General features: G+C 37.5%; 1 protein-coding gene across 1 annotated transcript in view; it reads right to left on the bottom strand.

Moving 5' to 3' along the window:
* The window catches only part of KIF24 (kinesin family member 24), a 56,372-nt gene that overhangs the window by 14,804 nt on the left and 16,734 nt on the right, over window positions 1–24,834 (bottom strand). Inside the window, exons 2-8 of the mRNA XM_044002991.1 lie at window positions 22,542–23,184; window positions 18,628–18,817; window positions 14,769–14,866; window positions 12,546–12,761; window positions 11,859–11,946; window positions 1,994–2,115; window positions 650–755 (exon numbers count right to left, since the gene is read on the bottom strand). Of these exons, the coding sequence (XP_043858926.1) occupies window positions 650–755; window positions 1,994–2,115; window positions 11,859–11,946; window positions 12,546–12,761; window positions 14,769–14,866; window positions 18,628–18,817; window positions 22,542–23,161 (1,440 nt within the window). The 5' untranslated portion in view covers window positions 23,162–23,184. The remainder of the gene's footprint in view (window positions 1–649; window positions 756–1,993; window positions 2,116–11,858; window positions 11,947–12,545; window positions 12,762–14,768; window positions 14,867–18,627; window positions 18,818–22,541; window positions 23,185–24,834) is intronic.

The raw sequence follows: 24,834 nt of genomic DNA, 5'->3' as shown, positions 1-24,834 counted from the left end.
GTGTGTGTGTGTGTGTGTGTGTGTATATTTGATGTATGTACATATGGATTGAAATATAACGATGTGATATAGGGAGAAGAACACTAGGTGGGGAGAGAATACTTAAATGAGTGCCTGATCCATTACTTACTAGCTATGTCACTTGGCCACTCACTTAACCATCATATGCATCATTTTCCTGTCCCATAAAATGGTAATGACAATATCATTTAATTGAAATTCCATGTTCTTCATGAATGCTTCCCTGAACCCTCCAGCCCTTAGGGCTCTGAATTTCTATGCATTTATTCTTTATTGTTTTATCACTCTACTTATCATTTATTTAAATACCACTTTGTATATTAATAACAGTTTCCTGACTCATCTAGTTGTGACTTGAGGGCTTTTGGTAAGAATTGAGACTGGAAAACAGAGGCAACCAGGAAAACTGTATAAAATCTTAACTATGTTGCTACTTCCAACTACACTTCTGAAAAAATGATGCTGGTTAGAATAGGCTACCCAGGGGCACTCTCAGTTGGGTGAGTACATCCATCTTCATTGCTAATCTGAAATATATCAGCACTACATACAAACGAGCATGCATGTGTGCACACATTCACACAAACAGAAAAATAATTTTCTTCACTTTTTAAAAAAAGCAACTTACAGCTAGAAGGCTCTGGTTTATTTCTGCACCTTCAATTTTTGTTTGTTTATCTGAATCTCTGGCATCAGCTGCTCTCTCACTTCCAGCCAAGTCAATGAAAGATATCCTACCAGGGGGAAAAATAGATTTATTTAGCCTGGGGTTTTCCTATTAAATTTGATAGTTGACAACATGCTGTAATATTAAAAGCACAATAACCCTTAACACTTTCCCTTCTCAAGAAAGGAAAAATGCTTCATAGCTTCCCTGAGGTATCATAATAGCATGTTATACCAAGAACCAGTGGCACAGGGACAGGATTCTAGTACTGTATTCCAACAGCAACTGATCACACTGACGCTTCATGCCAGATTGTCACATTACAAATCGCTTGGTTCTGAGGAAAGGGATTAGATATTAGACTTCCCTCCAGAACCCTCCTGACAAATGAAGTACAGAAGCAAGGCAATTGGGTTCTTTTGGCCATGATGGGGTATCAGTTATGAGGACAGTTATTTACTGCTGATTCCCCAGGGCACATTCTCATGCATTTGTACACACACCTACACTCACACTCACTTGTAATAAAAGGAAACTCAACAAGACCCTAAATTGCAATGCTGTCCATGAAAATAGAGGCTTAATTTCAGGGAGGCATACCTAAGAATAGACACATGGTTCCTCTCCAAGCCAGGGAAGAACCATTTAAGAGTAAGATAATGTAATTTCTAACACTTTAGAAGTGACAGTTCAGGAAATTTTGAATAGACTAACTTTTATTTTATCTATTGTTTCCCAATAAAGATAAGCAGACATGTTATTCAAATGTTTGCTGAACTCGTCAATTAATATAAGGAGCTGACTAGTTAAAAAAACTACAGAAAATTAAAAGTGTACTCCCATTATTTTATTTCTTTATTCAAATATGTATTATTTGCACACTGGGGAGAAGAGAGGAAGACTTTCTTTTTTCAGCGGGGCAATGAGGGTTAAGTGACTTGCCCAGGGTCACACAGCTAGTAAGTGTCAAGTGTCTGAGGCCGGATTTGAACTCAGGTCCTCCTGACTCCAGGGCCAGTGTTTTATCCACTGTGCCACCTAACTTAACTGCCCCTGAGGAAGACTTTCAACTCTCTTAAATCCATCTCTCCTTTTCTTGTACTACTATTTTTATAGTAAGAAGCAATGTGCTTGCCAATGGCATTTTCCCCTAGGATTTATACAGACACACAAATCCCACTGGCCATCTTTGAACTAAAGAATGACTTATTATTGGGCTACTTTGGTTGTTTCTGAAACATTTTGATAAAAGACTCATGATTTTACCCTTCACATTCAATATGACTATTATGCTTTCCATCTCACCTCCCAAAGGTTCTCTTGGCTGAATCTTTTATCTGAATTTGGATGATAGCATGGGAGCGGGAGGAATCTGAATTGACTCCAGTAGCGCCAGTGCTACGTTCCTTGCCACCCTTCAAAATAACCTGAAAAAGAAAGAGTATCTTTTTTTTTTTAAACTATCTTGCATTTATTTTATTTTGTATTTACTTACACATGTACATGTTGTTTTCCCTGATAAGAGTATTTTTTTTTAAGTGAGGCAATTGGGATTAAATGACTTGCCCAGGGTCACACAGCTAGTAAGTGTTAAGTGTCTGAGGCCAGATTTGAACTCAGGTCCTCCTGACTCCAGGGCCGGTGCTCTATCCACTGCGCCACCTAGCTGCCCCAAGAAAGAGTATCTTACATGAAGAGTAAACATGTAATGTAACATATCACTTCAGTCTCTCTCTCTCTCTCTCTCTCACTCACACACACACACACACACACACACACACACACACAATCGAGAAACAAGTATTTATTAAGCAGGCACTGTGCTATGTACACATAATAGGTGCTTAATAAATACACTTCCGGAATGAAGCAATCCCTACTCACAGTGAACTTATAGTCAAATGAGGAAGCCGAGTACACATAAAAATGTATAAAATACAACTGTAAGTAAATAAATACATGCACAAAGTAGTTAAATATGAGGTGGTTTAGGACGGAGAGCACTAGCAGCTGAGGGACAAGGACAGGCTTCATGCAGGAGGTATCAGACATCTTAAAGGAAGAGAGGACTCTATTAGATAGAGTTAAGGAGGGAGTACATTACAGAAATGGGGGACACCACTACAAAGGCTTGGACACAGGAGGTGGAGTGTTATAAGTGAAGAATAGAGAGGAAATTAGTTTGGCTGGACTGCAGAGGATGGTGGTGTGTGGGGTGGGGCACAATGTATATGAAGTGGGAAAGATGGGTTGGGGCTAGGGCTTTAAAAGCTAAATAAGCAGTTTATATGTTATCCTAGAAGGGCAAAAAAAAGTCAGTGGAGGTGGTTTAGTAACAGAGTCAGAGGGTTAGATTTATACTTAAGGAAAATTGCTTTGGCAGTAGTGTATAGGATAGTTCTTAAAAGAACTTTCTCAGGGGCAGCTAGGTAGTGCAGTGGATAGAGCACCAGCCCTGGATTCAGGAAGACCTGAGTTCAAATCCAGCCTCAGACATGTAACACTTACTAGCTGTGTGACCCTGGGCAAGTCACTTAACCCCAATTGCCTCACACAAAAAAAAAAAAAGAAAGAAAGAAAGAAAAAAGAACCTTCTACACACATGATACATAGTTCAGCCGAACTGGTCTTACTGTTCCCTACAGATGACATCCTATCTTCCATCTTCATGCCTCTGTACTGGCTGTCCCCCCATGCCTAAAATACTCTCCCCACCCTTTCTATGAGCACTGCCTTTTGCATGAGGCCCTTTTTGGTTTTCCTCAGCTGCCCTCCTCCAGGGACTTCGTATGTGTATTTTACAGATGAACATATGCACATGTTGTTTCTCCTGTTAGAACACAAGGTCCTTGATGCAAAGACCATTGCTTTTAACCATGTATCTTTGGCACCTGGAACAGTCGCCTTGCATGTAGTAGGAACAAATGCTTGCTGATTAATTAATAAACTGCTGTATAATCACGACTCTTCCATCTTATACTTGTGAAGTCTGTTTATTTTAACCTACTTGTAAGACTTTACATTTATTCCCATTAGATTCTATCTTATTATATTCATCTTAGTGTTCTAGTTTGTAATGATCTTTCTGGATTCTGACTGTGAGTTAGTTATCCCTTTTAACTTTCTATCATTTACAATTTTAATAAGCAAATTTAATGTGCTCTTATCCAAGTCAGTGATAAAAATGTTAGCAGAGAGCCAAGCTACTGCACTGGTGATTCACTTCCAAGTTGACAATGAACCATTAATGGCTAGCTGCTCTTTTGAGTCTGGGTCTTTAACCCATTTGGAATCCATAAGTATATTACAGTCTAGTCCACATCTCTCCATCTTCTGCAAAATAATAGCATGTTGACTACTTTGCTAAATTCTAGGTAAACTAAATCTTTAACATTCTCCTGATGTTACCAGTTTTATACCTAATCAAAAAAAGAAATAAGGTCAATCTGTCCTCCCTTGTTCTTGTTAAAGCCAAGCTGCTTCTTTATGATCATCAGTTTCTTTTCTAGCTCTTTAATATACTGCATGCTAGGATGATGCCAAGAATAAGTTTGCTGGCCTGTAATTTACAGGCCTCGTCCTTTTCCTTTTTTAAAAAAATCAAAATATTTCTCCTTTTACAGTGTTATGGTACCTCTCCTAATTTCAAAGATCTTTCAAATATCATTGACAGTGGCTCAGGAAGCATATTTATCAGTTTTTTCAGTACTCAAAGATGAAGGCAGCTAGGACAGAGTGATACACTTGAAGTTAGAAAGACTCCTCTTCCTGAGTTCAAATGCAGTCTCAGTTACTAGCTACTGTGACTCTGAGCAAGTCACTTAACCCTGTTTGCCTCAGTACCTCATCTAAAAAATGAGCTGGAGAAAGAAACAGCAAACCACTCAAGTATCTGTGCCAAGAAAACTCCAAATGGGACAACAAAAAGGATGCAGTTTCTAGGGACTAAGTGAGTAGAATTCATTAAAGGAAGCTTTCCTACTACCTCCTTACTTATTCTTAGACATTTTGATTCTGTCCTTTCCAGTCCAAAAGTTAATGTCCTTGGCAGAAGGGGGAAAAACAGCCTGAGAACTGAACAGTGCTGCCTTTTTTGTTGTCAGTTGTTTGCCTCAACTACCCCAAGCATCAATCCTTTCCTTGAGCCTTCCAATGTAGCTTGTTTTTTTTTTTTGGGGGGGGGAAGGGTGCAGCAATGAAGGCTAAGTGACTTGCCCAGGGTCACACAGCTAGTGTCAAGTTGTTTGGGGCCTGGATTTGAACTCAGGTCCTGTGCTTTATTTACTATGCCACCTAGCTGCTCCGCCCCCCCCCCCCCATAGCTTTAAAAAAACATTTTGCTCTCTTTCGTCTTCCCTGCTGGCCTCATCTCATTCCAAGTTTCAGCAGTCATGACACCATTTTTATATTCAGTCTCTGTTGCCTGCCCTTGCTTCCATCTTCGGTACATATCTTTTAAAGATCTAAATTGACTGGTGCATCCACATCAACTTTATCACATAATTTCCATTTTCTTATTTAAATTATTTCTCTTGATTTTGTCATTCTTGAGGGCCTCTTATCTCTCTTGTGCTGACTTCCCTTGAAGAATTTTAGTTCATGATATCTTTTATTTATTTATTTATTTTTAAGTGAGGTAATTGGGGTTAAGTGACTTGCCCAAGGTCACACAGCTATTAAGTGTTAAGTGTCTGAGGCTGGATTTGAACTCAGGTACTCCTGAATTCAGGGCCGGTACTCCATCCACTGTGCCACCTAGCTGCCCCAGTTCATGATATCTTACCTAGCCTTCCTCTGAAATATCTGAAATCTGCTCTGCCAAAAATCTAGGATACATGTCGGATTATATTCAGCTTCCCTTTAGTTTTCAAACTTTAGGAGGGAGTGGTTTCTTCTTGCTAATGTTCCAATAATTTCCACTGCCAACAACCAGTTTTTCCTTAATAATGAAATTTAGTTCCATAATAGAATTGCCCTTGTTTGGTTCTTCCACATTCTAAAGGATGAAATTATTATTAGGGCAAGTCAAGAAATTACTGGCTTAGCTACTCCACTTTTGGCAATGAGAGCTCCTGGAAACAACAAGATAAAAGCAATGCCTTCTCACATACTTCTGTGCCAAGATCTGTTTTCCAACCACATCTATATCCTCTTTCTGTCCAAATAGTTTATAGTATACTCTGACGACAAAAATCAATTCCATTTTTCCTTCCATTGATCTTAACAATCCTGTTTATTATGGAAAAAAGTATATCCATCAGAGGTATATTCCACTCATGGGTTTACTCTTCTCAAAGCTTCAGTGATACCTGGGGGATCAAATTTATCTTATGTTAGGATCTCTAGTTCATTTTGCTTGTTGCTAAAACTCCTACATTTACATATACATATTTGAAGTCATGGATTTTATTTACTACTGGGAATTGTTGGAAGGTTAGGTAGTTTAACAAGGCGGGGGGCAGCTAGGTGGCGCAGTGGATAAAGCACTGGCCCTGGATTCAGGAGTACCTGAGTTCAAATCCAGCCTCAGACAATTGACACTAGCTAGCTGTGTGACCCTGGGCAAGTCACTTAAACCCCATTGCCCTGCAAAAACCAAACCAAACCAAACCAAAATTTAACAAGGGAAATAAGCCCAGGAGGGATCAGAAACTTTCAAGATCTGGAAAATGAAAAAAAAAAAGTTGAAATATCTATCAATATCCATTAGAGAAGGGAATTACGTTATGTATAAACAGAAAGTTAGGGGAAAAAAATTGTCCTCCTGTCAGCCGATGAACTAGATTCAAGCACTATACTTGTGGGGACTGAATCATCAATTGGAATAGGACTTAAGTACCCCCAAAGCCAGGTGAAAATATCTCTCACCTAAGGAAGCACTATGAGAATAAGCAGCTATGTTCTCAACTTCATAATTCATGCTTGTCATTCCAGATATTCTTAAACAAACATAAATAGAATACATAAATCCTGAATGTGAAGTGTCTGATTTCTTTGGAAGGGCTTCTAGCTTACCTAAAATGCATGTTTAAAAGACATCTGCTGCTCACTGGTAGGGTAAAGTGGATGGAAAAATATGATGTCTTCTGCCAACCAAAGACTCTGAACTCCCAAGCTAAGTCAGATTATATAAAGCAGGGCTAGATGGGATGACATTGGCTATGTCAACAGAGAAGTTGTAGAGAGGAATTATAAGCCTTCTCTTTACTTGTATAAGGGGCTCCTGCTTGAGCATTTGGCTACAATATTCCTGGGAGTTTTCCTTTTGGGATCTCTTTCAGGAAGTGATCGGTAGATTCTTTCAATTTCTATTTTACCTTCTGCTTCTAGAATACCAGGGCGATTTTCCCTGACAATTTCTTGGAAGATGATGTCTAAGCTCTTTTTCCTTGATCATGGTTTTCAGGTAGTCCAATACTTTTCAAATTATCTCTCTTGGATCTATTTTCCAGGTCAGCAGTTTTTCCAAGGAGATATTTCACATTGTCCTCTATTTTTAGAATTCATTTGGATTTGCTTTATTGTACCTTGCTTTCTCATGTGAGAATCAGAGCACCACCACCCTGCTGAGAAAGACATTGTGAGAACCAGGGCAGCTCTGCCCTGAGGAGAAAGCATGTGACTGCCTGGCGTATGGAAGTTATGTCTATTCATAGACCGCCTGTAAGTCATGTCAATCAATGGACCAGCCAATTAGCTTGGAACTGTGTGTGGGGACTGCCCTGCTTGCTGTTCCACAGGGGACTTCTGGGAGAAGGCGCTGAGGATTGCCCTTTTCGTTCCAGGACTTTGAGTTGGTGGCAGAGAGAGGAAAGGAGATAGGCTTTTCTTTCTGTACTCCATGTGTTATCTTTACTCTTTAATAAATGCTTAAAAGCCTAAACTCTTGCTGAATTTATCAGTAAATCTTAGGGGGCAGGTAAGGACACACATTAGATTTTTTTTTTTTGGTGGGGCACCCTCAGAAGAGGATAGCAATGTCAGGGCTCCTACATCCAAAGCTTCCAAGAAAAATATGAATTGGTCTCAGGCCATAGAGATGCTCAAAAAAGGACTTTGAAGTTAAAGTCAGAGAGGTAGAGGAAAAAATGGAAAGAGAAATGAGGGTGATGCAGGAAAGACATGAGAAAAAAGTCAACAACTTGAAAAGCCAAATGGAAAAGCTCTCTGACGAAAATAATTGCCTAAGAATTAGGACTGAACAAATGGAAGCTAGTGACTTTGAGTGTAATGTTTAAAATCTATTGTATGGGGCAGCTAGGTGGTACAGTGGATAGAGCATCAGCCCTGGATTCAGGAGAACCTGAGTTCAAATCCAGCCTCACACACTTGACACTTACTAGCTGTGTGACCCTGGGAAAGTCACTTAACCCTCACTGCCCTGCTCCCTCCTGCCTCCCCAAAATAATAATGTAAAAAAAGAATTGAAGGAAATTATAAACTTCAGTTAGAGGTTAATAAAAATAAAGATGTCATTAAAAAAAAACCCAAGATGTCAATAAAAATCTATTTAAAAAAATAAAATGGGGAAAAGCCTAAATAAGGAAATATAAAGCAATGCTAATTTCTTGGTTTTTGGTTTGTTTGTTTGGTTTTTTTTTGTGGGGCTATGGGGGTTAAGTGACTTCCCCAGGTCACACAGCTAATAAGTGTCAAGTGTCTGAGGCCGGATTTGAACTCAGGTACTCCTGAATCCAAGGCCAGTGTTTTATCCACTGCGCCACCTAGCTGCCTCCAGCAATGCTAATTTCTAACAGAAAATATGCCATTGCCTGTTGTCTTCTCATATATCAAGAAAGAATATGAATACTTAAGAAAAATGTTCCTATCAATAGTGTATTTTATATTGTATAAATTATTTTTTAAAAATAATTTTTCTTAATATTTTTTGTTTCTTACACCACCACAGTATCCCATATACCTTCTCCCCTTCTCAGAAAGTCATCCCAAATAATAAATGGTATTTTTTGGAGAAAAAAAAAAAGTCAGTACAACTGATCAATACAATGAAAAAGTTCAATAACATGTTCAATGTGTAATACTTGTGGGCCTCCCACTTCCATGAAGGAGTTGATTGGAGGTGTCTTCTCATCTCTTCCTTCTAGTCCTACTTGATCTTTATAATTTTGACACATTTACTTTTGATTTTTTATCTTACATTGTAGTTGCTGTGCATTTTGTTTTCTTAGTTCTGCTAACTTCACTCTGCATCAGCTATAAATATAAATCTTTCCATGTTTTTCTGTATTCAATATATGCATCATTTCCTATAGCACAGTGATATCCCATTACATTCGTGTACCATAATTTGTTTAGCTATTCTCCAAATGATGGATAGCATAATTAAGTTTGTTTCCAATTCTTAGGTATCACAAAAAATGCTTCTATGAATATTTTGTAGTAAATGGGGGTATTTTTCTCATCAATGGCTTCCTTGGGGTAAAAGCCCATTAACCGGGCATCTAGTTCAGAGGGTATGGACATTTTAATCGCTTTAGTTGCATAATTCTAAATTGCTTTGAAAATGGTTGTACCACTTCATAGCTCTACCAACAATGTATTATTGAACCTTTCTTTTCACAATGTCCCCAACATGAACTGTTGCCATTTTTTTCTCATTTTTGCCAATTTGCAGGGTGATTTGATCTGTATTTCTCCTATTATTAGTGATTTAAAGCATTTTTTTCATTTGGTTGTGAATACTTGGCAGTTCTTTTGAGAACTATTTGTTCATATCCTTTGACCATACATCAATTGGGCAATGGCTATTAGTCAAAAAGTAAATATCCTCCCCAAAATACTACTCCACTATGAATCATAAAAGATATCTTTATGTCTCCTCTTGGGAAATATGTTTTAGGATAATAATGGCCATATCTATATACCAAGGAAAACAGATTATAGAAAATCCTCTTGAGTAAATCTTGAATAAATTTTCAGACTCGTTCTCACTATTATAGCTTTTAGTCTAGGAAAAGAGATTTCTCTAAAAATTCACTCTTCTCACCTGAAGTTTTCCACCAAATTTACAGAGAACATACTACCCTGTGAATGCTGGTCAACAGGAAAGAATGAGGGTTAAGGAGAGGGTAAACAGGGAATAATAACATGAGGCAATGGATCCTTCTGGTTTCCCCTCACTGACTTCAAACTTTCTGAAGGCTATTTCTCTAGAGACTGTCTGTGTTTAAACTCTTCCACCCGCTTGAAATGTTTTGTTTTGTTTTGTTTTCCCCCTCTAGAGCCATATGAATCCTCCAAAGGCATATGAGTTTTCCAGTTGGGCAGTTCAGTAGCAACCCGGTCCTCAGAGGGATCACTGCAAGATAGATGTGGTTATGATATGTGCCTCTGCAATTGCCAGGAGATGACTGCTTTTTAGCCAATAGCTGGGATTTTGCAAACTGGCCAAATTTAAATACCTTCCTCAGGTTTCAGTTTCTAAGACTCAAGAGGCAAACAGTTATGCCACAGGAAAAACCCAGAACCCATGGTGAATTTGAAATGTTGGATATCTTTTGTACTCAATTCAGAGATATGGAGAAAATTAAGTACTGATGTAAAAATTAATCTGCCTGGTCAACTTCCAAGTCGATTCCCAACTTGAGAGTTTTTTTTTTTTTAAACAACATAAAAAATTTAAAATGCCCCCTTCCCTTAGAAATCCTCATACCTAATACCTGAAGTCTAATCCTTTAAAAAAACCCAAAACCTTTGGCTAGATGTAGTACTGTACACCTGTAAGACAAGCTACTGGGGGAGGCTGAGGCTGAGGCTGAGGCTGATGGATTTCATGAGCTTTGGGAATTCTGAGCTGCAGTGGGCTAAGCTAATTTAGTATTTTCACTAAGTCTAGCACCAATGTGGTGAGGCCCAAAGAGTAAGGGGCTCCCTAAGGAGGGGCATACCACCCAAGTTGAAAATGGAGCAGCTAAAGCTTCTCTGCCAATTAGCAGTGGGATCAGGTCCACGAATAGCCATTGTACTTCCTGCATGGATGAGATATTGAGTTCCAGTCTCAAACTGGAGCAAACTTCCATTGAAAGAGACCTTGTGCTAGGTGACTGGGGGGGGGGGGGGCAGAGAATGGCATGGTGCCCTGCCATCCATAAGCTTCTAATCTAATGGGGGGAGGGAACAGTGGATAAAACACATGCAGAAATTAAACTATAGTGACTAAGTATATCTTGAAGAGGAGATGAAAAAATACACCTCCCTCCCTTTCACAGTGCAGGGGACTGGGGGGAAGGGAGACAATGGATATGGAATATTGCATATACTGTTAAGATTCAATTGACTGAATTGGTTTTGCTGAACTGTTTTCTTTTTTTCCTTCATTTTTATTACATGGGATGGCTTGATGGGAAAGGGAAATATTCTGAAGTGAAGGAAACAAAAATGTAAGATATTAGTAAAAACTAAAACTAAAAGATATACCCACAAATTATTAACAACAACAGAGTGGTATAGTGTTGGAAGAGGAAGGCACAAGTCATGTTGGGGGGAAGGATATAGAATAGCTTTTCTGGAACGGGAACAGTGAGAGACAAGACTGAAAAAAAAAGGCTGACAAAGGCCAGCCTGTGGAAGACCTTTCCTTTTAAGGCAGTTCCATAAAGGTGAAACTGAATAATGGTACTTTGCTACTCCATCCAGTCTTTCCAAAATCCTTGTTGAAGTTATGGCTAAAGTTCAAAATCTTCCTGATGGGCCTTGCAGATATGGCATCATGACTTTTCAGCCCTATAATAGCACTTGCTAGAAAAAGTTTCTGTAGGGAACCAATCTCCTTGAGGTGTAGAAAGTCCTTAAGAAGCAAGTTTAATAAACATGGCTCTGAATAAAATTACTCTGACAGGAAAATATGGTGAAACATCCTTTAAAATTAATCTTTAGAGGCTCTAGGAAATAGCCTCTTTCAACTGCAGTGATGGTATATTCTAAACCCCTTCAGCTTCCAAAGTATCATAAAATATAAGCAATACAAAGAAATGGAGAACCTGGTAAGAAAGCAACTTTTTCCCTTTGCAAATAAAAAATTTCACTTTAAACAATTTTTACTTTGATTAAATCCAAGGTCCTTGAGTTAACTAGCAAAATGAGTATTTCCATTTTTTTTAAAACATTTGTAGTTAGAAGTAGCAGTGTTGAGATTTCGAATAAGGCTTACCTCTAAAAGGAGATCCACACTATGCACTGGTAGTTCCTGCAATCCCACTATCTGTACAACATGTTTACTATCTTCTCTTGCAAAAAGTCTGCAGGAGCAAGAAGAATGTTAATGAAGATCTAATTAAAAGCAGCATAGAACCTACCAGGTTCTATGTTTCAAAGTCACAGAAAAGTGAAAACCAGGTCAGATTTATTTACATTATGGATTTTTTTTTTTTTAAGTGAGGCAATTGGGGTTAAGTGACTTGCCCAGGGTCACACAGCTAGTAAGTGTTAAGTGTCTGAGGCTGGATTTGAACTCAGGTACTCCTGACTCCAGGGCCGGTGCTCTATCCACTGTGCCACCTAGCTGCCCCACATTATGGATTTTTAAAAAATTATATCGATCAAGGCTAGTGATAGTACCAACAAAACAATTTAAGTTAATTCGTAAAATATATTTCCAGAATCTAAAATAAACTCAAGTCTTTTGTCTTTACACTCAATATTTTTATTACTCCATTCCATTCAATATACATTTATTAAGTGCCCATTGTCTCCCAAGGCAAAAGGAAAGTTAGAGTGTTTGTATTTCCACCAAAGAACAATACCCCTAATTAATGCCATTTTTTTTCTCCAAAAATATGACTCAGTGATTCTTACGCCAAATAGTAACAACAAACTGCTTTATAGTTTTATCAGGTACCTTTTCCTTCCATTCAGTAGATCATAAAGTTGTCCACAGTAGATCTCGTAAAAGCTAATCCACACAGAGAGGTCTCTCTTTGGCTGGGCTAGGTCTATTTGCCTAAAGATGTCTTCAGCAGCAAGAGCATAGAGTCCTGGGTTTTGATGAGTCCCTATCATGGTATAAGTCTTTCCAGCCCCTGTCTGTCCATATGCAAAGCAAGTGGCATTTCCTCTGTGAAAAGAATTATTAATTAGTATATGAATTCGACTCACTTATGCATATTGTTAGACCACTAACCTGTATTTAAGTAACAAAAAATGAGCTACATACATGAAATGTCTTTACATTTTATAAATGCTCCAGGAGGGAAAAGAGTTCATAAAACAGGTTTATTTGCAAAATAGATGCTTTTTAAAAAAGATAACAGAGGAAAGAGGAACAAGGACTTGACTCAACCAATCAAGCAACACATATTTATTGGGCTTTTATTCTGGGCCCAGTTAGGCTTTGTGTATATAGAAAAAAAGAGATTACATGACCTTTGTCCTGAAGAGGTCTGGTCAGGGACATAAGATTCATGCACAGGAAATGAGTATAAATAAAATGAAATACAACCAAAATGCTAAATTCTGTGATGTTGCCCTTCAATAATAATAGTTCAAATATGAGCTAGAACAATTGGGGAAAACTTTGTAGAGAAGGGTGGGATTTGAGTCTGGGCCTTTAAGGATTGATAAGATTTGAAATGATGGTGAGAAAAATCAATCCAGGCAAAATGGGAACGTGAATCAGGGCCTCAGAGATAAGAATGAGCATAGTATATGATAAAGAGATAGGTCTTGCTGTTCATGTCAGAAGTAACATAAAGTAAGATTAGATTATTAGATTGGGGCAAAATTACAAAAGGTTTAAAAGGTCAAGCAGAGAAATGTAGAGCTGATAGGTAATATGAAGCTTTGCATAAATAACATTACACAGCACCTCCTTGTAGCAAAGTTAAGAAGATATAAATCAATCCGAAGCTAGGGAAGTTAAAGAAAACAATTATGGAAATATGAGAAAGTAAAATGTCAAACTACCAGAATGCAAAACATTTTCTTCACAACAACCTTGTGGGGTGGGAAAGGCCAGTATTATCCCCATTTTACAGGTGGGGAAATCGAGGCTGAGAGAAGAGATTTCCAAAGCTATACAACTAATAAGTGGCAAAACCAACACCAGATCCTTGCTCTTCTGACTCCAAGTCTATTGCTCTTTCCACTACACTGTATTTAAGATTAGATTATCAGCTTCTTAAGGAGAGGAATCATGTCTTTTATTCCCCCCATAGAGCAGATAGTATGGTGTTCTATAAACAGTAGGCACTCAAACTTTGCTGAGGTGAAAGAAGTGCAGTTAAAAGGGGAATTGAAAACATGCAGGGGAAGAAACAAAATAGAGGTACTGATGGAAGATAGTGTCAAAGGGAGAACAAAGAAGTTTTGTTAGGTTAATGACTACAACAAATTCAGAAGTGTTTTAAGGGTATACTGCTTGTTTTATCTTTTTCGTCTATGGTCAAGAAATAGGTTCCTATTATGTTATTATTATTCACTATCTCCCCATCACATACTAATGCCTATTGCCATACTATTGAGTATAATGCAATTTAAATAAATTCCAACTCATTTTATTAATTCATGTTCCTAAACTCTCCTCCCTCTTGAGAACTATTAGAGAAGAAATGTAGAACTGAAAGACTATGCATAAAACTTTCATCTATTTGTGATTTTCATAAATTTTTAAACATTATTATTGTATTTATTGAAGAGTCTCAATTTGAATTTGTGCTCTCATGAAAACCCAATGTCTGATTATGGAAATCTTAATTTCAACTACAAGAATACATAATTCTAACTATCAAAATATCTGATTAAATGCAGCCAGTTGTTAAAACTTTAAATTCTCAGTACTGATAAATTATCTTTTTTAAAACAACCTATATTTTCCTATTGTAGAGAGAATCAAAATCACTCACTTATGAGGAGTGATACAAATTTCTAGGTATGTAGTGCTATAAATATCGATATTACATTTTCCCCACATAGCTTAATTTAAATAGTCATTAAATTAAAATACAGTAGAATTACTGTAGAATTAAATTTTTAATTCATCTTTCATTCAGTATGAAAAATACAAATAGGATTCATATAGAAAAATAATATGTAAAAAGGAAAGAGAAACAAATGACTATCCTACCCTTTAAAAATATGCTGAATGAGTGGGTGAGTGGTCTTCAAATATACATCTTGATTGGTACACGTCTCACCAAAGACTTCATCAAAATAAAAAACATGCTGAAAAATAAATTTTATTTTTATAGGAAAATAAATAGATTTTCTTCAATTAAACCAATAAAATGACATGCTACATAAAGCTCACAATAATAATTAACCCAGACAGGATAAGCAATCAGAAGCTATCAGATGACAATATCTTCTTTTTCTCAGCTTCATTGCTTATATACAATAGCAATTAATGTGTGTATTTTTAAGGATAACCAAAAAAAAAAAAAGGATTTTTATTCCTGATAGAACTGCTTGAGCAGAAGAATAACTAAAATTTCCCTGATGATCTTAGAAAGAGAATCTTAATTCTTTTGGGATATCTCCATGGGTCAGCAGTGATAAACACCCCAAACAACTGGGGTTCCTGGTAAAGATCCCAGTTTACATTAGTTAGGCATCAAACCCTAAACACTGTAACAGTCTGGAACATGTTGTCAATTAACAAGTTAAAGCAGCAGCAAAAAATATGTTATTATCTACCAAAATAGTGTGCCCAATAATGTTGGCAGCCCTTTTATTCCCCCAAAATAAGGTAAAAAAATTCCAAATGATCTGATGTCAAAGAGGTGATTAGAGTAGGGTGAGGAAGAAGACTTACAGGAGGGAGATGAGGTTTTTTTCCTTTTTAAAAAAATTTAATTTAATTTTTTGCGGGGCAATGGGGTCACGTAGCTAGTAAGTGTCAAGTGTCTGAGGCCGGATTTGAACTCAGGTCCTCCTGAATCCAGGGCTGGTGCTTTACCCACTGTGCTACCTAGCTGCCCCATCCTTTTTTTTTTTTTTAAATAAAAAACATTTTTATTTAAAGTTTTGAGTTCCAAATTTTATCCCACCATTGCCTTCCATTTCAAGAAACAAAAAGCAGATAAAACTCACTTAGTATTTCTTGACAGTTGAGAAATCTAAACTATGGTGGTATAAAGTATAACAACACTGAATTGTAACAATTGCAGGTATTCAATAAATATTGACTGATAATGAACATGAAGAAATAATGCTACTATGCTTGGGAGAATGACAGAAAAATACAAAAGTGTTGCCTTATTGAGAAAATTACTGCAAATAAAGAATGGCATCATCTGAAGTCACTCAGAGCTATAGAAGTCTTCTATAGATGATGGTCACACAGTATTTATGCCTAGTTATAGAAAGTGGCAAAATTGGTTTAATCATTCCAGCCATCTTCAAAATAAGTACTGATTGTTGAAGCATAATTGGTCATGCAGAGATCAGCTAATAATTTTGAGCAAAAAAGAAATGTCCAATTTTTGTAACCAAGATGAAGAAAAAAGAATAGAAATCTGAGTTCAAAGTGGGGAAAGAAAACAATAATAAAAAAAATTCGGCTTAAGTGTGAAGGAAGCTATGTAAATAATAAATAAAATGTACATGTACAGTTTTCCCTTCCACATTGTGACTTTCCCCACAGTGGTTTCAATATATCTTGGCTTGGCATAAGAAATTAAATGGGAATTTTTGGGGTGTTTGAAGAAGCTGGAGACAATATGTGAAGGCCAGCAGATAACAAAGAAAAAGTTTAGAAGCTCAGAAACATATCACATATGTATGTATATGTGTGTGTGTGTGTGTGTGTGTGTGTAGAGAGAGAGAGAGAGAGAGAGAGTATTATATAATATCAATATATTCTATCTTTTAATACCATAATAATTCATACTTCTTCTCTGGCATGAAGGGAAAGCCAAAAGTATTTTGCATGGATTTTCCAGATTGTGGGGCGCGCTATGCTCCTAACACCCGCTATGTGGAAGGGATAACTGTAGTCACTTTTCCAGTAAAAGAGTAGATTATAGCTTTATCCCCATCTACCACCTACCTGACTCTTAGATCAATAAGGGTGAGCTGGAAATAAATACGGGGTGGGGCAGGTGGGGAAAGAGAATGTTTGAGTATGTCAAAGTGTAAGGAGTAGAGAGGACAAATTATGAAATGATTATATTAACATCATATGTCTTTGTTATATATTGCTCAACAACATAAAAGTACTTCTACACCACCCAAAACAGTTATCAAAGAATGTTCCTGCTAACCTGAAGCAAGTGCCAATAAAGTGTGAGGACTTTACCTTTTGATTAGATTGAGTCCTTACGGCCATTTTGGCAAGGACTGGGAACTTCCCCACTCTAGACTCAAGTTATTTATTTAGTCTTCTGTGTTGGACATGAAACCCTTCATGTGATCTCATCAGCAACCATGGATTTAAGATTTAATTACTATCTCTCTGCCTATGATTCTCAGATCTCCTTATCTAGCTCTAACCTCTTCCCTGAGCTCTAGGCTCACATCTCCAAATCTCTACTGTCATTAACTTTTTTTTTTTTTTTTTGCGCGGGGCAATGGGGGTTAAGTGACTTGCCCAGAGTCACACAGCTAGTAAGTGTCAAGTGTTTGAGGCTGTATTTGAATTCAGGTCCTCCTGAATCCAGGGCTGGTGCTTTATCCACTGTGCCCCCTAGCTGCCCCCCTGTCATTAACTCTTCACTTTCACTGTCCCCATCCCCTATATCCAATATGTTGTGAAGGCCTGTCAATTTTACCTTCATAACATCGCTCACAATACTCCCCTCTTCTCCTCTGACACTGCCACCAGGCTGGTGTGGGTCATCATCACCTCAAGGCTAGACTACTGTTAAGAGCCTGCGGGTTGATCTGCCTGCCTCAATTCTCTCCCCACTCCATCTCCATTAAGCTGTCAAACTGATCTTCCTAAAGCATATTACTGATCATGTCAGCCCTCAACGATCATCTCCACTGGCTCCATATCATTTCCAGGAACAAATTTTAAAATCCCGTTTGGCATTCCAAACCTGGCCTTCTCCTATTTTTCCAGTCCTCTCATAGCTTACTCACTCCAACACACTTCACACTCCAGTGACACTGGCCTCTTGGCTGTTCCTTGCAAAAGACAATCCATCTGCAACTCTGCCTCCTTATTGGCTGCCTGCCTGCCAGGTGTGGCATTATCTCCCTCCTCATTTCCTCCTCCTGGACCCCCAGTTTCAAGTCCCAGTTAAATCTTACCTTCTACAGGAAGCTTGCCCAATCCTCCTTAATGCTAGTGCCTTTCCTCTGTTGATTATGCCCAATTTATCCTGTTCATACTTTTCATACCATTTCATTCCATTAGACTGTGAACTCCTTGAGAGCAGGAACTGTTTCTTGCCTTTCTTTGTATCCCCAGAGCTGAGCACAATGCCTGACACACAGTAGGTGTTTAATAGAAACTTGTTGACTTGGTCCACATGATATACCTTTGATTTGTTATATTAATACCTTCATTTTACTTGTAGAAAAGAATTAAGGCACAGAGAGACTGAGTTGCCCAAGGTCAGATAAATACTGAACCTGAAATAGAACTCACAGGCTGCAACTTTTAGCCTGAAAAAAAAGGAAGTCTTATGGGGTTGGGGTGGGAAACAAGGGGGACTTTCAAATATGTGAAAGGTTGACGTATGGAAGAGGGATTAGACATTCCATTCTGAGTAGCATGAGAGAACTTTCTAACAACTAAAGCATAAAAATGGAACAATGTTTTGTGCTATTGTAATTTGTGATACTCATTAATGGACATATTTAAGGAGAATGATCTTTCTGGGAGTGTGTAGAGGGGATTCTTCCATTGGGCAGGAGATTGGATCCCCTAAGTCTTTTTCAATGTCAACATTCTAAGATACCCTAATAAAAAGATCAAAGTTAACATTCTTTACAACATAAATGTAAATAAGTTCAAGATTTAAAAGGTAGCATCATACCTGTAGGATATATTGGGTAAGGTCAACTGCCTCTTTCTTTTCATAGACAAGTAAAGTTTCTTTATCTTCTACAGTGATAATATTCATTTCTCCACGCCTTTCTTCCCTCATGCCTAGAGGGCGTTTCCGTACACATACTCTGATTTTCTCAGTTTCAGTCCAAACATCATCCTTCTCTGAAATATTCTCTCTGAAACAAGTTTTTAAATGGTTTTCATTAAAAATAAAAGGTTGAAGTTAACACAAAAGTATGCTCAATTGTCAATTTGGCATTATTAGTATTATTAAATGATCTCGTTAGTAGCAACCATTACTATTTTATCACTTCCCACGTGTTTAAGAATGATGATGATGATGGATGTCATCTCTAAGTATAGGGCGTCCAGAGGTCTTAGTGCAGTTTTAAGCTTTAGTGAGCATTAAAGCTTATTAATAATGGATTTTTTCTGAGCTTTAATAAGTATTATAACTAATAATTATTAATAGCTAATAATTAATAAACTCTGATACTTACTAAACCGTAAAACTGCACTAAGACTTCTGGACTACTCTGTACTTATTAGTTTGTAGAAGTGCAAAAATTGAGAAATGATCATACAAGTGAAAATTGCTTATGTTTCTGTTTCAAATACTTTAATAACTAAGTTTATCTGTACATGTGTTTAAATGCCATCCATCACTCAGTCTTAGTTCAGTGTTAATTACTGATTTTGGTGTAATTCCTGACAAAGTACTGACACTATTGAATAAAAATTTTACTATTTTGATCCTAAGTTTCTTGGTAATTAAGATATTCTTAAGATAAAAGACTTTGAATTTAGGGAATTAGAAGTAGAGTTCTTTCTGAAAAGCTTTTGATTGTGGATATTCTTTCTTTAGGTTTAATACAATTCATTCTGACTACTAATCTTTTGAACATGGTGAAAAGTCTTTCTGCATCCCCAACTTTTAAAAGTCCCAATTCATATTTTATCTCCCTCACTATCCAATTACTCCCATGAATTCACTCTTCCTTACCATTTTTCTAATTCTTTTCCATATAGAGTGACCAAACTTGTTGAATTAGGTAGAACAGTACTGAATGTCAATTTTCTGTCCCTCTTTGTGTCACCTTTAATGTTCTTTAAAATATATTTTCCCCCTCACTAGATCCTATTTTTTTCTTCCTTCTCTCTTTCTTTTTTTATTACAAAGTATTTGCCATATTTATTTGCTAAAACAATAGCCCCAATTTTAGGTTCTCTAAGGAGATTTCATAATTGGTTCCATATCCCTCCAATAATTAGTTCTACACTGTAATCAAACACATATTTCTAGTTCTATCTACCAGCATTTTGGTTCAATCTACCAAACAGATCGAACTAATAGCCCTAACTTAACAACAAGCATAAAACAAATAACAAGCATGAAACAAAACAAGGGTACTGGATATTCCTGTTTGAAACCATGAACCAATTTACTTTTGCACAGAAGTTTATTTTAAAAGGGATTTACATGCAAATTAAAACAACTTGAGGTGCCATACCTCCCACTTATCAGATTGGCTAATGTGACAGAAAAGGACAATAATAAATATTAGATGGGATGCAGGAAAAGTGGGACATCAATGCACTGTTGGTGGAGCTGTGAACAGATCCAGCCATTCTGGAGAGTCATTTGGAACTATGCCCAAAGGGCTATAAAACTGTGCATACACTTTGACTCAGCAGTACCACTACTAGTAGGTCTGCATTCCAAAGAAATCAAAAAAAGAGGAAAGGACTTATTTGCATGAAAATACAGCAGCTCTTTTTGTAGTGGTAAAGAACTGGACATTGAGGAGATGCCCATTAACTGGGGAATGGCTTAACAAGTTGTGGTATATGATGATGGTAATGGAATGTACTGTAAGAAATGATGAGCAGGGGGTAGCTAGGTGGTGCAGTGGATAGAGCACCAGCTCTGGATTCAGGAGGACCTGAGTTCAAATCCAGCCTCAGACACTTGACACTCACTAGCTGTGTGACCCTGGGCAAGTCACTTAACCCTCAATGCCCCGCCAAAAAAAAAAAAAAGAAAAGAAAAGAAATGATGAACAGGAAGACTTCAGAAAAACCTGGAAGGACTTACATGAACTGATGCTGAATCAAGAGAGCAGAACTAGGAGAACATTGTACACAGTAACAGCAATTATGTACAATGATCAACTGAAAATGACTTAGCTATTCTCAGCAATACAATGATCCAATGCTCTCCACCTCCAGAGAAAGAACTGATGGAGTCTGAAGGCAGATCAAAGCATACTATTTTTTACTTTTTGTATTTTTTTTTTTCATTTTTTCCCCTTTGGGTCCATGTATTCTTTTACAACACGACCAATATGGCAATATGTTTTGCATGATTGAACATGTATAACCTAAATCAAATTGCTTACTGTCTCAAGGAGGGGGTGGTAAGGGAGGGAGAAAGAAAATTTGAAACTCAAAAAATTTTTTTAATGAATGTTAAAAATTGTCTTTATGGGGCAGCTAGGTGGCGCAGTGGATAAAGCACCGGCCCTGGATTCAGAAGTACTTGAGTTCAAATCTGACCTCAGACACTTGATACTTAATAGCTGTGTGACCCTGGGCAAGTCACTTAACCCTCACTGCCCCGCAAAAAAACAAAAAAAAATTAAAAAAAGATTTTGAAATTGTCTTTACATATAACTGGAAAAATATTATTTAAAGAAAAAAGCAATTTTTAGAATGTATGTTAAGGAGGAAAAATGGTTCTTATTGCTTCATGTTACACCTCTAGGGACCTTATTTTGAAGTTCTATCTTTGGACACACTCAAATCATACACTTCATAAAAATGACTGCACTCTTAGCTTTCACAAACAACAGCTGTTCACCCTAGGCTGGAATCCTTCAATCAGGATTATGCTGCAGGCAAGCTGTACAAAGCTGTATTTTAGTTTAAATTAGTGCTATTAGTTATTTACTTTTATAAGTGCTAAATCCAACAGGGCACTTTAAAAACTGATAAATTGATAGCCTAAGCAAAACTGTTCTATGAGTGGCTTGATTCTTCCACTACAGAAGGCCCCCCAATTAACTCTTTTTTTTTTTTTTTGGTAGGCAGTGGGGGTTAAGTGACTTGCCCTGGGTCACACAGCTAGTAAGTGTCAAGTGTCTGAGGCCGGATTTGAACTCAGGTACTCCTGAATTCAGGGCCGGTGCTTTAACCATTGCACCATCCAGCTGCCCCCCAATTAACTCTTTACGTTCATCTCACAGTTTTGCCCTTTGTGGACAATCATACCTGAGTTGTACTTAGCTGAACAAGAGGAGTCCCAATTTAAGAATGAGAGAAGCTTGACAGAAATACAGCCGTGGGTGTGCTGTAGTCAGTTTGTGCATGCTCCAGAGCCAACTGTTAAATTTTCAGTGGGAGTACTTACACCTTGGAAATCAGCAAATGGCTACAATCAGGGTTTGATTTATTGTCTTGTGGACTGTTTAGATTTAAGAAAGGAATGGAAAAAATGGTAACAGTACAGATTAAACTAAAAAGTATTATGTGGTCTGTATCTGGAGAGCCAGTTTTTAAACATTTACCAGCACACCACTGATTACAGCCTATACTTTGTAGATTCTAGTAGCAGCTACCCAATATAATTTTCACTGATCTGGAAATCCTAATATTTTATGAAAGCTTTCTTCCCACAGGGATTTTATCTTATTAATACACAGATTTGTTGTTTCATTTCTATATTACATCATTTACAGAAAATTTATAATAAAAACAACCCTTTACATTTCCATAGCACTTTATGTTTTACAAAATACTGAACTTTGTTTGGAGAATGGTATCTTTCTTAAACTCTTAAAGTAAAGTACTGTGCTTGTCTTCAGCTAGCCCAAAGAAAAATAAATCAAAATGAATGATTACCTGACATAAGAATGAGGGACTCCATAATTATATCCAGAAATGTGAGTGACTCTTTGTATGGTAGGGACTTCAATATCCCCCAGAAGTGGAGAAAGATTATTTGATGAAAACAATGCTGCACTGTTTGTTTCTGTTTGCACACCCATATCAGCAGCTGCAGCATGAGGAGTTCTTGCCTTTTTATTATACTGGGTATCACCTGGAAGAATATGCTCTAGCATATCTACTAAATTGGGTTCAGCTGAATATAAGTCTGATAGACTACATGTGTCAAATGCAAAATCCTCTGCAGTTCGTTCTTTTTTGTCAACAAAGGCATCAAAGCATAGTTGCCTTCGAGGTCCTGATCTGGTCCCTTGAGGACGGTCGTGTAGGTTACTTGTTGGAAGATCCTGCTGGGTGCTATCAGTGGCTTTATCTTCTTCCTGCATGATTTGAATGATTTTAATGAGTTGGAAGAGGCGCTTACGGTCATTCATGTTGTGGACTCCCAATCTGGAGTAGTCTTTCATTGTGACTTTAGCCAATTCATCTATTTTCTGAAGGCCAAAGGCAGCAAAATGAGGGTAATATTTTCCAAGTTCTGCCTCACAAAGACATTCGTACAAGCATGATGCCATTATTGTGGGTTGATAGATTTTAACTGTTGAGAGAGAAAAGGAAATCATGGACATTAGACATAGCATAGCACACACTGTTTAACAACAACAAAAGCCACATACTTACAAAAAATGTATTATAGCCTCCCAAGATTTCAAGAGATATGACTTTCTTGTGAAATGGTCTGTTAAATTGTACACTGCAGAGAGATGATTTGTAGAGCAAACAGAATTCGTGAAAAAGATAAAATTTGCTACTTTGCAGCCTTCAGTTATATGTGCATGGGGATACATAAACACAGAGACACGTACACAGCCAGAAGTCACTTACTTGTTTCTGAATACTTGCACATGCAAGTTCTATCCAATGAATGCCATCAAGTACTGAAACTCTGTCCCCTCAGCAACTGAATGTAACGTGCCTAATTTTAGATGTTCAACTGAATGTCAAGGCATGTGGTCCAACTGTTTCCCCTGATTAATGAACAAAGGGATAAGAACTCTTTTCAAATAGAGAACAGAATTTAATAGTAGAAAACAAGTGAGTTTTTTAACTCACAAATACTTTTGTGGTGGTTGTGGAAGTGATTCTGTATAGTAGGAGGGGAGGCAGGAAGGCACTGAAGTTGATAACCTCTAAGTTAACTTCCACTATAAAAAAAATCTATAATTCTATTATCCACTGCATCTTTAATCCATGGAGCTAGAACCTCTAAGCATCAGTGTCCAGAATTTTTTTTAACACATCAAAGGATGTGTGATTTCATCAGATCACAAGCCTTCCATACTTCTAAATGTGTTACTGTGTACCCCACCACCTCCCACCACTGCCTGGTGGCTAACTATCTGGTGACAGACCTCTTTCAACCTACCAAGGTTGATTTTCAAACAGACATAGAATCCGCTGCCAGGCCTAGTCTCCCATGCTCAAAGCCTTTTTATTGTGGTAAGGCAGGCCAGGCCAGGCCAGAGTTTGAACTCCACGGATGTGACCTTCAAGAACCCAGGCTTGCCTCTGCAGTTGGATGAGGCATTAGAGAAAGATTTTGGTGGAATGAAAGGCACTCAATAATCATTTGATGACTTTGAACAAAAGCACCAACTAAAACATATCTTCATTCTGCAGATGGTAAAGCTGAATGTACTAGGGAAAACAAAGAAAAACTGTGCAATTCTGTTTCCAAAATAACTGCTCACTGATCAATTACCTACTATCCTGGTAAGTCTAGGCCTCATCCACATAAATCATTTAAAGTGGGGCTTAGGGAATAAGGAATAGGCTAGTTTTAATCTCCCACACAGAGGGCAAGGATGATCTCTAAAAGCCAAAAATAGTTGGGTAGGATTTACCATGCTTCTGATTACACACCTGAACTCTAGATATTTTCTCAATGTCATGCGGTATATTGTGTAGGTTAAAAAATCAAACAAAAATAATTGTTACCATTGCTAACATCTATTCTTTCTCTGTTTCCTTCATATAAATCTTCACAAAATAATGATAAAGCTCACTTGGAATTTACAGCAACTTTCTTTTTATAATTAATTATTTTCAATTACCAAGCATTATTGTTTTGTTTTGTTTTTAGTGAGGCAATTGGGGTTAAGTGACTTGCCCAGGGTCACACAGCTAGTAAGTGTTATGTGTCTGAGGCTGGATTTGAACTCAGGTACTCCTGACTCCAGGGCTGGTG

This window comes from Dromiciops gliroides, chromosome 1 (assembly GCF_019393635.1).
Source record: "Dromiciops gliroides isolate mDroGli1 chromosome 1, mDroGli1.pri, whole genome shotgun sequence".
Classification (NCBI taxonomy): Eukaryota; Metazoa; Chordata; class Mammalia; order Microbiotheria; family Microbiotheriidae; genus Dromiciops; species Dromiciops gliroides.
This window is presented reverse-complemented; position numbering and strand designations above follow the sequence as displayed.